Genomic DNA, 12,255 nt, shown 5'->3' with positions numbered 1-12,255 from the left:
AATATAACACCTGTGTTGGCTGCCTTAGCCAACTAAACCAACAGTTAGGGAAAGACATGGCATTTCAGTAAGTTTGCTCTTTCACCACAGAATGCTGGTGTGGAAAATAAATCCACGGCTGGAGCCTTGCTGGAGAAGGGGGCAGAGAAGAGCCCCACTAAAGTCAGACAGCCCCGCAAGGTGGATCTCCGAGCGCGCTACTGGGCATTCCTCTTCGACAACCTGCGTCGGGCTGTGGATGAGATTTATGTCACATGTGAATCGGATCAGAGCGTCTTAGAATGCAAGGTTAGTCTACTTCAAGGAGCAAAAAAAACCAAACCCAAATGAACACTTGGGATCACTGGGTTTATGTTCTGACCAGTACAAATGTCCTCGTCAAGGTTGAAATGTCATATGATTTGTGAACACTAGAGGGAGACATTGAGAACATGACAAACGGCTCACATTCCCCTTGAGTCTGCTTTATGTCAAAGGGGGTCTCTCAAGGCTTGCTGGTGAGACGATTATCACAGGGCTATTTCTTTGCCTTGGCATGGATAATATTGATGACCAAGTGTAAACAATATCTGTGTGTTAATATTTGGCCATCTCTGCTTTCACATAAAACTACCAACATTTCTGGCACGAGTCTGTTTAGTGGAACTATATTTTGGTACAACTTTGGTGTAGCACTGCTGTGTCGCTCCAGGGCGTGTTGGTGTGATAGTACTGGTCATTGATTCTTCTGCCATGCTGCATAATGCTGAACATTGTTCTGCTGATGGGCTGCGGTCAGTACCACGGCCCTCTGGTGTGGTCGTCTCGCTGTCATTGCCACAGCGCAGCTCCCTATGGTGTGATCAGCACACTGTCATATGTACTGTGTCAGACAACAAGCTGCTAGGTGGGGTTTTTTTTTTTTTTTTCTTCTTCTTCAACCCCCCTTCTTTCTCATACCACTATATCTCTCGACACGCTAATGCTGTCTAATGGCCATGAAGCTGGGCGCTGTTCATAATCCCCCATCCCACCCAGCTTGGGCTTAATGGACACTGATAAATGATGGAGTCATCTGGAGGGGAAGCAGAGTGCTCTGATAGCCCCCAGCCACAATCCCCTGGTGTAGCTGTGGGCAATCAGTAAGTGTACTCTCTCACACAAACAGCCCACCATTTTTCCACCTAAAAACTTATGAACATCAACACAATCATTATCAGGAAGTAATTCTCTGCCACAGCTCTGTTACTGTAATACTTTATGTAATTTTGAGGGGAACCTAGTCCTGACCTAATAATGTTTTTCCGTTTAGAGGGGAATTGTCCTGTATGCTTAATTTTAATGCCCAAATCCTCAGGCCTAATTACTTCACACTAATTGTTAATTTGATCTATTTTTAACTTATAAGACATATCATCTAGAACAGGCAAGAAACATACTCTGCATTCTTGTTGCCTTCATGTCAGTTAAGGGTCAGAATTGTATTTTCTGGAGTCTGGAGACTTCTATGGTTTAAATAAAAATGCAAGACAGTGCAAACTATAAATATTTCCTTGAAGTCAAGAACCCTGACCTTGACTGAACATAAACTGGCTGATCAATTTTGTTCCTATGTATGGACCACAAGCCGTTACTGACCATCTTGCTTTATGACAATACCTCATGATGATTAAACCCATTTCTCATCATTTATTATGTGGTGGTTATTTTGGGGTAAGTGTGTCTGTTAACATGCTGAAAGTCGTTTTATGGTGCTTTCACTCACTGTTGGTTTAGCTGTCAAATGCACAGCAAACCTTCATTACCAAATGAACGGTGAGCCACAGCAGTGGACATTGGTTGTTAACCAGCCCTAATCAACAAACCTGCTCAATGCATCTTTCACTGGCCTGACTTGTCTATTAACTAAAAGCACTGTGGAGCTTTTCTCTCAATTACCACTCCCTTTATTCTCCCCATCAATCAGTTGTGTCTGTTTCATTAGAGCTCTGGAGAGGAGGGGAGGAAAAAAAAACAAAAAAACTCCATAGCCTACCACCTCTGAGTAACCAACACTGGCTGAATGCAGGTGGAGATAATGGGAATTTGTTAAAAGGGATTTGCCTTCATTGTTTTTGAAGCTTTCAGTCAAGTGTTTTTCTTTACACTCATTGAAACTGTTTGTAGTCATCAAGCACATGTCACCTCTTAACAAGCATTTGAAATGCCAATCACTATTGTTTTAATTTTATTAATCAATTTTTTAAATTATTGGAAAAGATCTTTGTTTTTCTGTCTGATTGCAGTAGTATCTGAGACACCTTGGACACTAGAAGATAATGAACAAGGCTGAAACGAGCTGTTTGTTTGTTTTTCTTTTTCAGAATAAAATCCAGTTCATTTTCTCAAATTTTTTTTTTTTTTGATAATAAAGGGTCATAAAAAGGAGAAAAATACCAAACTCAGTTTCCCAGAGTCCAAGGTACCATACTGAAATATCTTGTTGTTGTCACTAATATCATGTTCAGTATTCTAGAGAGTACATAAAAGGTGGAACCAGTGAATATGAAATTTCTAACTGTAAACTCATACAAAAAAAAATCTGGTAATGATTTTATTTATTTATTTATTTTAAATAATATTTTGTAAAAATATGAGTATGGCTTGGATTTTGTGGTTTGAATAGTTTAAAGTGGATACTGCAATGAATTTAAAAAAAAATTTTTTTTTCCTTTAGGCATATGTAAGAACAGTTAAAGATTTTTTTAGGGTTGAACAAATATTGAGTACATATGCATCAGTTATTTATTTTAAAATTAAGTTTTTTGTGCTGTATATTTTCCTATTTTGTGTTTTCTAAATTGCAGTTTCTCTATACTGTTACTTACTGTCTTCAGGAGGTGTTGATGATGCTGGACAACTATGTACGGGACTTCAAAGCTCTCATAGACTGGATCCAACTTCAGGAGAAGTTGGAGAAAACAGATGCCCAGAACAGGTGATCTTAAGATGTCCTTCACTTTCTCAATGGACCTCATTCACAAACATTGTGTACGCCAGATGTACATTTAACACACAAATCTGTGTGCAAACAAATTACATGTATTTGTCTATTTGCAAATTTAGAACTGCCTCAAATCATACTTGCACACAAATGGTGAAAGCCTGACTGTCTAAAATATTTTTTAAGACAACTCATTAAAGTGGTATTAGTGACTCTTTTTTGTTATTATTTACAGTTTTATAAAGGAAGCAAAGTTAAAAATAACAAAAAATATAAATTAATAAGCAGTAATAAGGAATTAAATTACATGTTAAGAACACAATATATTAAATGAAAATGTGAAGACTTGAGCTTGCTTTTTAAAATTAAACATATTCTATAGGAAACTGTTTCAACTCTAGGTTTTACTAATATAAAGACCAAACAAAATGGAGGGCATATAAAAAGTTCCAGACATTTAATACTCAATGCATCACTCCCAAGGATCACTGTGCCTTTTTTGGCTTCCTCCTCTGGCACTATTCTTTCAGTTTCTCTTTTTTTAAATTTTTTTTTTCCTCTTTGCATTTTGGCTTTAGCAGTGCAGACTTACCTCTTAGGAACAGCGTCACTGCTTTCTCCACAGTTCACTGAGGTAAATGTGTTTCCTTATATAGAAACACAGGAGCATGGCAGTATGCAGATTATGGATATCAAACGCAAGCCCTTTCAATTTTGATTTACTAGCATACACACAAGAACAAAACTGGCTAGTGCGCAGTTTTCATAAATCCGATGGTACTTTTGCACGTGCACTAGTGCTTGCACAGGGTAATTTCTACGCTTGTGAGTGAAGCCCGGTGCTTTCATTTTTCTCTCATTGTCATTCATTTCCCACTTTGAATTGCTCCCAGAGGTGGAACTAGAATTGCTGGTGTCTGGTCCTTGGCTTTGAGTCACAAACAGAATGAATCAATAGCCTTGGCTTTAATTCAAAGAGATCCAAGAGTTTATTGGCTTCTCTTTAACACAGTGACCATTGCAGCTGTAAATTTGAAACGGGCTGTTAATCAATAAAACAACCTGGAACTTTTACATGCCTCATTTAGTGCATACATTGCTACAAGTGAATCAATTGCATAACTGATTTGGCAAATGTGTGAGTTAAGTCTTTGTGTTTGGCAACTAGAAAAAGTTTTAGTGTTTAGTAATGTATGCCACTTTCACTTTGCTCAGACCCACTTCTTTAGCCTGGGAGGTACGTAAGATGTCTCCAGGACGTCATGTGATGCCAAGCCCCACAGACAGAATGGTACCTACTCCAGGTGCACGTCGCGCCCTCACCTTTGGGTAAGTCTTTGTCTGTTAATCTTCCCAATCTAGCGTTGTATTATAAGGCATCATGTGATTCACCAATCAATATTTGTTATAATGCATTATGCTTGTTTTTGAAGAGGTTAGGAAGTGCAGACTTTCTAGCAAGACAGCCAATGAAGCATTTGTTTAATGCAATTTGTTGAGTGTTTCACTCTTGGGCCACAGAATCAGTGGAAGGTGTAGATGAAAGTGTCGGTTAAAGACTGCTGAAGCATCGGTTCAATATGTGCTCTGCTCTGTAATCTGATGCTGCAGGAAATGGATATTGATCATGACGAAGGCCTGTTGTCCAATATCGTCTATTGCTATCTCACAGTAGAATGTACTCAGATGCTTTGGCTAGACACTGTCAAATATTGCTGAAGCTTTTTAGACAGGCAACACAGTAGGAGCTGCTCAGACATGCGAGTTTTTAGTTTGTTTGTTTTTAAAGACAATTCTACCTGTTGATTGTAATGGGCTCACTTTGTAGGTGAACATTTGTTTTTTTTCTCATGCATGCTCTGTATGTATCTTAATCAGTGGTCCTCCTGCAGCCAGGCTCTCTCACACAGGCCCCAGCTGGGCAGACCGAGTGAAGTGCACTCAGTCTGTCCTTGGCTCCAGTCAACCCACCACATCCCAGGCAGAAAAACCTGGTAAGAAACCCCCATAAAATCCCACTTCACATTGTACTTAAAAGAGAGTGCAGTTTAATCTTCTTCTTGATTTATGGAGTGCCTCGTGTGTTCCCAGGTAAAAAAGATGCAGAAGGCTGGGAGACCGTACAGCGAGGGCGCACTGCCAAACCTCGCTCTGCCGCCATGGTTGCCAAGGTCTGTCCTGTCTTGGTTAGTGTCGCCCCGAAACAGGAGAGCAGCAAGTGTAACCAGTCGCGTGTTCCACCACGAGAAGAACAACAACTCTATCCTGAATGTCCCCAGAACAAGGACCTGACTCAGGTGGTCACTGAGCAGCAAGTCCTTTTGGAGCCTGAGCTACAAGAGCAGGATGAAGGCCCAGAGAATGGGCAAATAATAGAGGTACTAATGTTTAGTACCTTGTGACGTCTTTCTGCCCAAACAGTCCCTGGATATCAATTATTCATGATAAGCGTGTATTGTAACACTAGACCATTTTATCAGCCACATTTGTTTTTGTTTTGGGCTTGATGGTATTCATAGACAGACTGTCGAGACAGGCATATCAACTTTGAAACGATTGATTGTACACTGACATTTCAGAGGCATAAGGCCCATTTTCACTGTCATGAAATACATACTCAGACTATGCATCAAGATGCACTTGGTAAGGGTGTGTTATAGCCATCTAATCTGTATTTCCATTCTCTTTGCTTATTTTTAATCATAAGTGAATATTTAGGGCATGCCAGTTCCAGCTTCCTTGCATGATTTGTGTTTTTCAGCTGTGTGTTGAGTAGTGACTAGTTTGGTTTCATTTAAATTTTTTTATTGCTTTTATGAATTGCTTGAAATATGCATGTTTTTAATTGAGTTTGTGTGTGTGACTGTTGGTGCAGCCCCCAGCAGAGAGTGTACAAGACTCGGGGCAGTGTGTCGACGCACCCCGTGAAGACGCGCCTTCCCCCATAGCAGCTCTTACCCCATTCCAAGCCCCAGAGCACACCCCATCCATAACTTCACCAACAGACATTACCTTATCAGTCCCAGTTTCTGCTGAGGCCCTCACCACATCCCTAGAGCTACCCCAGACGGATGGCCTTGGTACACAGTTGGCCTTTGGGGACAGTGGGGCTGAGGGGGGTGCGTCACAGGGCATGGCCACATCTGCTCCAGGACAGGCTGAGACTCCCATGGCAGCGGTGAAACTGGAGAGTGTGCTGGACCCCACAGAGCTTTCTACTGTGAGTGCTGAGAGATGGAGGAGCAGAGGGAGGGGAGGGCTGGGAGGGCAGGGCTCCCCAAGGGTCTTTTACCGCCTAAACAAAGTCAATCTTAAGAGACCTCCAGACCAAATGTGCAGGCAAGACTGCATAGCTCTGTGTAGTGTTGTTATAGAACCATTCACTGTTGAGGATAGTTGTGCGTAGATGGCCACTGTACTGAGCCAGGTTTTATTGGTCACAAAAGGCTGCACAAACTGGAGTTTTTCAGTATGAAATTGTTAATTACTGTTGTCTTCTACTTCAGGCTTTGAATTTACTTAAAAGCCTTATGGAGTATGCAAACACACATTTCCGTACATTTAATAAAGGATGAATATGCATATTCAAATATACATCCAAATTAAATAATGTCAGATTTTCAGAATTAAATAATTGAATTATACTATATAGAACTTTCACTCAGATCTGCACTGAAGGATTTTTGGTCTGAATTTTAACTAGTCTGATCTTTCTCAGAATACTGGTATACTTAAGCTGAAGACTGAAAATTACTAATGAATACCTCCACAAAAACCAGATCCTTTTGAGAAGTGTCTTCCTTGTTAGTTTACACTTGATTTAAAGTACTTCCTGCCTGAAGTAGTCTTTGCATCAATCCCCTATTATCACAATGCTTAAATTCCTCATACTTAAAACCTTTAAATAAACTGCCAGTTTCACAGAGAAAAACCATGCCTCCTTCCACCATCTCTTCATCCTCACTGTTAATGTGCCCTGCATGACTTTTGGATGCTTCCTCACTTGTGATAATTGTGACAATTGTGTGACACAAACTGTGATTGGGTTGGTATGTTATACCCCCCCACCCCCACCCCCCCGATATTTCCAGTTACAAATCAGACCATCTTTGCACAAGCTAAAATATATACAGATGCTCTCATGAATGCTTTTCTTCAATTAGAAATGGAGTTCCTGTTTTGTTTAGAGCAGGGATCCTCAAATCCAGGCCTCGAGGTCCGGTGTCCTGCAGGTTTTAGGTGTGTCCCTGATCCAACACACCTGAATCAAATGGCTGAATTTACCTCCTCAGTATGCAGTCAAGTTCTCCAGAGTCCTGCTAATGACTTCTATATTTGACTCAGATGTGCTGGATCAGGGACACTCCTAAAACCTGCAGGACACCGGACCTCGAGGCCTGGATTTGAGGATCCCTGGTTTAGAGCATTTAACAGTATTTACTCAGCGACCAGAAATATAAGACTCCTGCAGTAGCTCTCATGGTTTAGGGATAGAGCTACAGAAAAAAAAAATGTAGTGTTACAAATGCTGGAGTGTATAGGTTTGATGTGGGATAATATAGCTTTGATGTAATATAACTATCTGCATTCATTTTTGATAAAGGAGAATATTGACAACATTTTTAATAGATGCATAACTTAAGGTTCTATATATAACTAAGAACATTTTTTACATTCAACAAAACTTCTTTTGGTAGCGCAGTTGTTCAGAAGCCGCTTAGATTGGCACAGCTATGTGGGCCTTGCGGTTTGTATGTCAGCTGGTGTGGAGAAAAAATTTACAAAAAGGTGCAGCCAGTATCAGCACTGTAGAAAATGAGTATTGGAACCTCTTCAAATATTCAGCATAAAACAATGAATGGTGTACTTTTTCGAAACCTAATAATTCTGAACAGTGTATTGATTTTTTTTTTTTTTTTTTTTTTTTTTTTTAAGCAAGGAGAAAATTGTTAAAATTATTTAGCAACAATTAAAAAAAAAATCTTTTGAATGGCATTACCACAACAGGAATTTCCAATCTGGTCACTTAGTGTACAGTGTGTTAGTTTTAACATTTAAAATGTGTGTGAGGTTGAATCTGTGCTCTGTGTCCAGCCACAGTCTATGGCAGAGGTCCTGGCCAAGAAAGAGGAGCTGGCAGACCGGCTGGAGAAGGCTAACGAAGAGGCAATCGCCAGCGCCATTGCTGAGGAGGAGCAGTTGACAAGAGAGATTCAGGCTGAGAACAACGACCTGGAGACTGACAATGAAAGTGACTTCTCTGTAAGATCAATTTGTGCTTTTTTTTTTTTTTTTTTTTTTAATTATGGTTGTAAATGTTTGATACTTATTATTTGACAGTGATTTAAAAATAATATTTAAAACTTATTTTGTTATTGTGAATCCACTTTAAAAAAAACAATCTATAAATGTTTACCACAGTCTAGCATCGGTAATGGAGGCTGTGGAGCCAATATGGATTGGAATGACATGCTGGCAGATTACGATGGTATGAAAGGCAACATCTAAGAGTCAAAGATATTTTTGTAAAGGTAATTGTTGCACTGAAGTCTGTTTTTTGTTTTCTTTCCTGTAGCTCGGGAACCATGGCGTCAGACTACCTCTTGGGGCGACATGGTAGAAGAAGAACCTGCTCGGCCTCCTGGACACGGGATCCACATGCATGAGAAATTGTCTTCACCGTCACGTAAAAGGTATAATACGAATACAAATACCTTTATTAGTCCCACAATGGAGAAATTACAGTTAACAGAACACCCATCCAAGAAATACAAACACAGAGACAGTGTTATTGATCACATTTTCTTTTTTTTAACCTGCTGGTTTTGTTTATTTCATATCTCAAACTAACAACGTCTAACAGTTCAGTCAGTTTTTCTTTGCCTTCCTGAACAGCAACTAAGTTTACGCTTTTGCAGCCCTCTCTCCTCCCTTACTTTGACAAGGATTGATCCCTGCATCCGGAAAGTCAAAGGCTCACTTACTGTGTCTGACCTCTTTCTTTTTAGCTTGCCACCCAGAATGTCTAAACAGGCCCTAGGTGTCTATTAGTCTGTGTCTGTCTTTCACATTGTTGATAAGGAGAGAGAAAGAGATGAATGATGCGTTTCCATATTTTCGACAGGACCATTGCAGAGTCAAAGAAGAAACATGAGGAGAAACAGCTGAAGGCACAGCAGCTGAGGGACAAACTCAGAGAAGAAAAGACACTCAAACTGCAGAAGCTGTTGGAGAGGGTAAGTCTCCACAAACTTGACAGAAAGCACCCCGAAGAAGCTCCATGCAAGCTAAGCTCAGCCTGGCTCACAGCGAGAGATTCTGTCAGCATACTGCCCGATAGAATCACCAAATATTGTAACCTATTCCAGCTGCATCTAGGCCAGCTGGCCACAGGCAGTCGTAATAGAAACTCCCAGCCAAAATCAACAGCCTTTCATGAAGTTTGTTTTTGTACTCCAGGCCATGGCAAGATGAGTGAGTCCCAGAATAATTCAGGTTAACCACATAAATCCATGAAGTGGTGTTTAGTCTCATTAATCCCCACATGAACACACTGACAGAGGTTAGAAACTGAGCAGTCAAGAATCCATTGTCTGTTTGGTCTTAAAGAGTACACTGTGAATTCTTCTTGCTGCTTGCTCTTCACTTTCTGCAGGAAAAAGATGTAAGGAAATGGAAAGAGGAATTGTTAGAGCAGCGGCGGAGGATGATGGAGGAAAAACTATTGCATGCCGAGTTTAAGAGGGAGCTGCAACTGCAGGCTATTGTGAAGAAAGCCCAAGAAGAGGAGGCCAAGGTATAGGAGCGGATCCCAGTTTAACTTGGGAAATTTCCCAGATTAAGCTGGCTTGCAGCCATATATTTTTATATACTTTTTATATATTTACATATCCTCATTCAAGTATGTGTCACTGCAGGTGAATGAAATTGCTTTCATCAACACCCTGGAAGCCCAGAATAAAAGACACGATGTCCTTGCCAAGTTAAGTGAATATGAACAACGCTTTAATGAACTGCAAGAAGAGAGACAGAGGAGACAGGAGGAGAAGCAGGCCAGAGATGAGGCTGTGCAGGTGATTTAAAAAAAAAAAAAAAAAAAAACTTCCTTTGCCTTCATTTTTGTTTCCTGGTAATTTAAAAGTCTTATTAATCTCCGCGCTCTTCTGCTCCTGTGTAGGAGCGTAAGCGTGTCCTGGAAGCAGAGCGACAGGCAAGGGTGGAGGAACTGCTGATGAAGCGGAAGGAACAGGAGGCTCGCATCGAACAGCAGAGGCAGGAAAAGGAGAAAGCTCGAGAGGATGCAGCCCGGGAAAGAGCGAGGTTTGTACTTCCAAATCACTTCAGTGTGAGTGGAAAATTTAATTTTTGTACACTTTTTTTGTTTTTTGGGGGGGAGGGGGGGCGGGGGTGATTGAGATTTAAATGGGAAGAAATTTGACTTTTAGCCTTTCTTGAAACAATTGTGCAGTTTTTTTCCTGCACATGGGAAGAGATGCTGATTGATTCTGTCAAGCAGAATGTACCTGACCACAATATTTAGTGCCCTAGCTAAAGAGTCAGGATACTTTTATGAATGATAAATTTTAGTTTTTGATTTTTTAGAAAATCTTTTTCTAAATTTAATGTTTTCACTTTGTCATTATGGGTTACTTAGCGTAGATGGAGCGTAGCCATTTTATTCAAATGAAATCTACAAGTCGTAGTGTCCAAAAATGAAAAGCACCTTCTGATTTCACTGGCAATATTGCTTTCATTCCTGCTGTCAGTATGAAAAGTGCTTTTAAAGCCACTTGTTTTTCACTGCTTTATTTTTCCATCTGCAGAGACCGAGAGGAGCGTCTGGCTGCACTCAGTGCTGCTCAACAAGAGGCCATGGAGGAGCTGCAGAAGAAAATTCAGATGAAGGTAAGTTTATACTCTGCCACCTTGCTTCTTTAACAGACATTATACGTGAATCCGTATTTCCCTTATGACCCGTGATTTTTGGTTTCTTCCATAGCATGATGAGAGCAGCCGCAGGCATATGGAGCAAATCGAACAGAGGAAAGAGAAGGCTGCTGAGCTCAGCAGTGGTCGACATGCTAACACAGACTACGCACCTAAACTGACACCATATGAGCGCAAGAAACAGTGCTCACTGTGCGGCGTTGTGGTATGTAAAGTTTCCCATCAGTCTCAGGGTCAGTGGGAGTACTTTACTAATACTTAATGTGGTGTTCTAACTATCAGTGGAGGAACAGGTGAAATTTTCTCAAACTCTTCATTTACTAATTAACTTGATTATTTTTATCTCTTTAACTAATATATGTGTGTCTTTGCTACATATGGACATGAGGAAGGCCAAAATGAATAACTCAGGGCAGATCTGTGGTATTTGACAGGCTGTATATACACAGAATTGCTGACACGAAGGTGATTCAGAGGAGTTTTGAAAGAGGGCACATTTAAATGAGGATTTAACAGCACCGATTAAACACAGTCTCCTGAACACAGATTTATTACTGGCCATGATTATGCCTTTTTTTTTCTTCCCCCTTTCTTATAAGCGTCGGGCAACAAGCAGACACATTTATCTCTGATTAACTGTCAGCCCCCAAAACAAGGGTGGGACACCTTGAGTTTTCAAACCAACATCAGATAAAGGGGAGGGTAGAGGTGCAGGGAAGAAGGAATCTTGTTAAAATGTTAGATGACCTTGGCCAGCATCTGACACCAGGGATCATGGATGGATCAGCAGCAAGCACTTTATTTAATGATATTAAACACAAAGCATTCCAAATGGGCCTGTTTCCAGAAATGGCACAAAAACACTGCCTGTTGTACACCAGCCTCTTGTAGTTTCCATTTCTCAGACATCCACTGCAGTTAGTTAGAAATCTGTGACGAGTCAACAGTTGTCATCAGTTTGCATTTGTATTTTTTTTTTTTTCTTTTCAAATGGTTAGCTGTTTTTGTGTTGAATGGTCCTGTTGTGCTAAGCTCAATTTATATTACAAATAAAACAGAACAATTAAGTAAGATAGAAAAGTATATCAGTAACACATAATGTGGCATAGGTAGTTAAACAAATTTCCTGTCTTTTGGTTTTTGCTTTGAGGTGGACTGTTGTTGTTGTGTTTTTTTGTTTTGTTTTTATTCGTTTACCTGGAACAAAAGGTCTCTGCAGTTGTGGTTTCATTAAGCTGTAATTTAAAATCAAATCAACAGATGGAAAAGATTTCCTTGTTTTCTCTCATTTTGAGACGATAATGGATCGATGTAGCTGCTCCACACACTGTGTGTGTGTTGTGTTG

At 40.3% G+C, this 12,255-nt stretch overlaps 1 protein-coding gene across 2 annotated transcripts in view; it reads left to right on the top strand.

The window, feature by feature from the left end:
* The window catches only part of scaper (S-phase cyclin A-associated protein in the ER), a 60,886-nt gene that overhangs the window by 7,879 nt on the left and 40,752 nt on the right, over nt 1-12,255 (top strand). The window contains exons 4-18 of one of the 2 annotated variants that reach the window (XM_030731516.1): nt 91-288; nt 2,856-2,956; nt 4,178-4,291; nt 4,841-4,956; nt 5,054-5,340; nt 5,838-6,182; nt 8,057-8,224; nt 8,384-8,450; nt 8,538-8,655; nt 9,087-9,198; nt 9,618-9,758; nt 9,880-10,035; nt 10,140-10,282; nt 10,786-10,867; nt 10,962-11,114. In XM_030731516.1, the coding sequence (XP_030587376.1) occupies nt 91-288; nt 2,856-2,956; nt 4,178-4,291; nt 4,841-4,956; nt 5,054-5,340; nt 5,838-6,182; nt 8,057-8,224; nt 8,384-8,450; nt 8,538-8,655; nt 9,087-9,198; nt 9,618-9,758; nt 9,880-10,035; nt 10,140-10,282; nt 10,786-10,867; nt 10,962-11,114 (2,301 nt within the window). The remainder of the gene's footprint in view (nt 1-90; nt 289-2,855; nt 2,957-4,177; nt 4,292-4,840; nt 4,957-5,053; nt 5,341-5,837; nt 6,183-8,056; nt 8,225-8,383; nt 8,451-8,537; nt 8,656-9,086; nt 9,199-9,617; nt 9,759-9,879; nt 10,036-10,139; nt 10,283-10,785; nt 10,868-10,961; nt 11,115-12,255) is intronic. The other variant, XM_030731517.1, reaches the window with a different exon arrangement.

Source organism: Archocentrus centrarchus, chromosome 6 (assembly GCF_007364275.1).
Source record: "Archocentrus centrarchus isolate MPI-CPG fArcCen1 chromosome 6, fArcCen1, whole genome shotgun sequence".
NCBI lineage: Eukaryota > Metazoa > Chordata > Actinopteri > Cichliformes > Cichlidae > Archocentrus > Archocentrus centrarchus.
The sequence above is the reverse complement of the archived record's forward strand: the minus strand, read 5'-3'. Positions and strand labels throughout refer to the sequence as shown.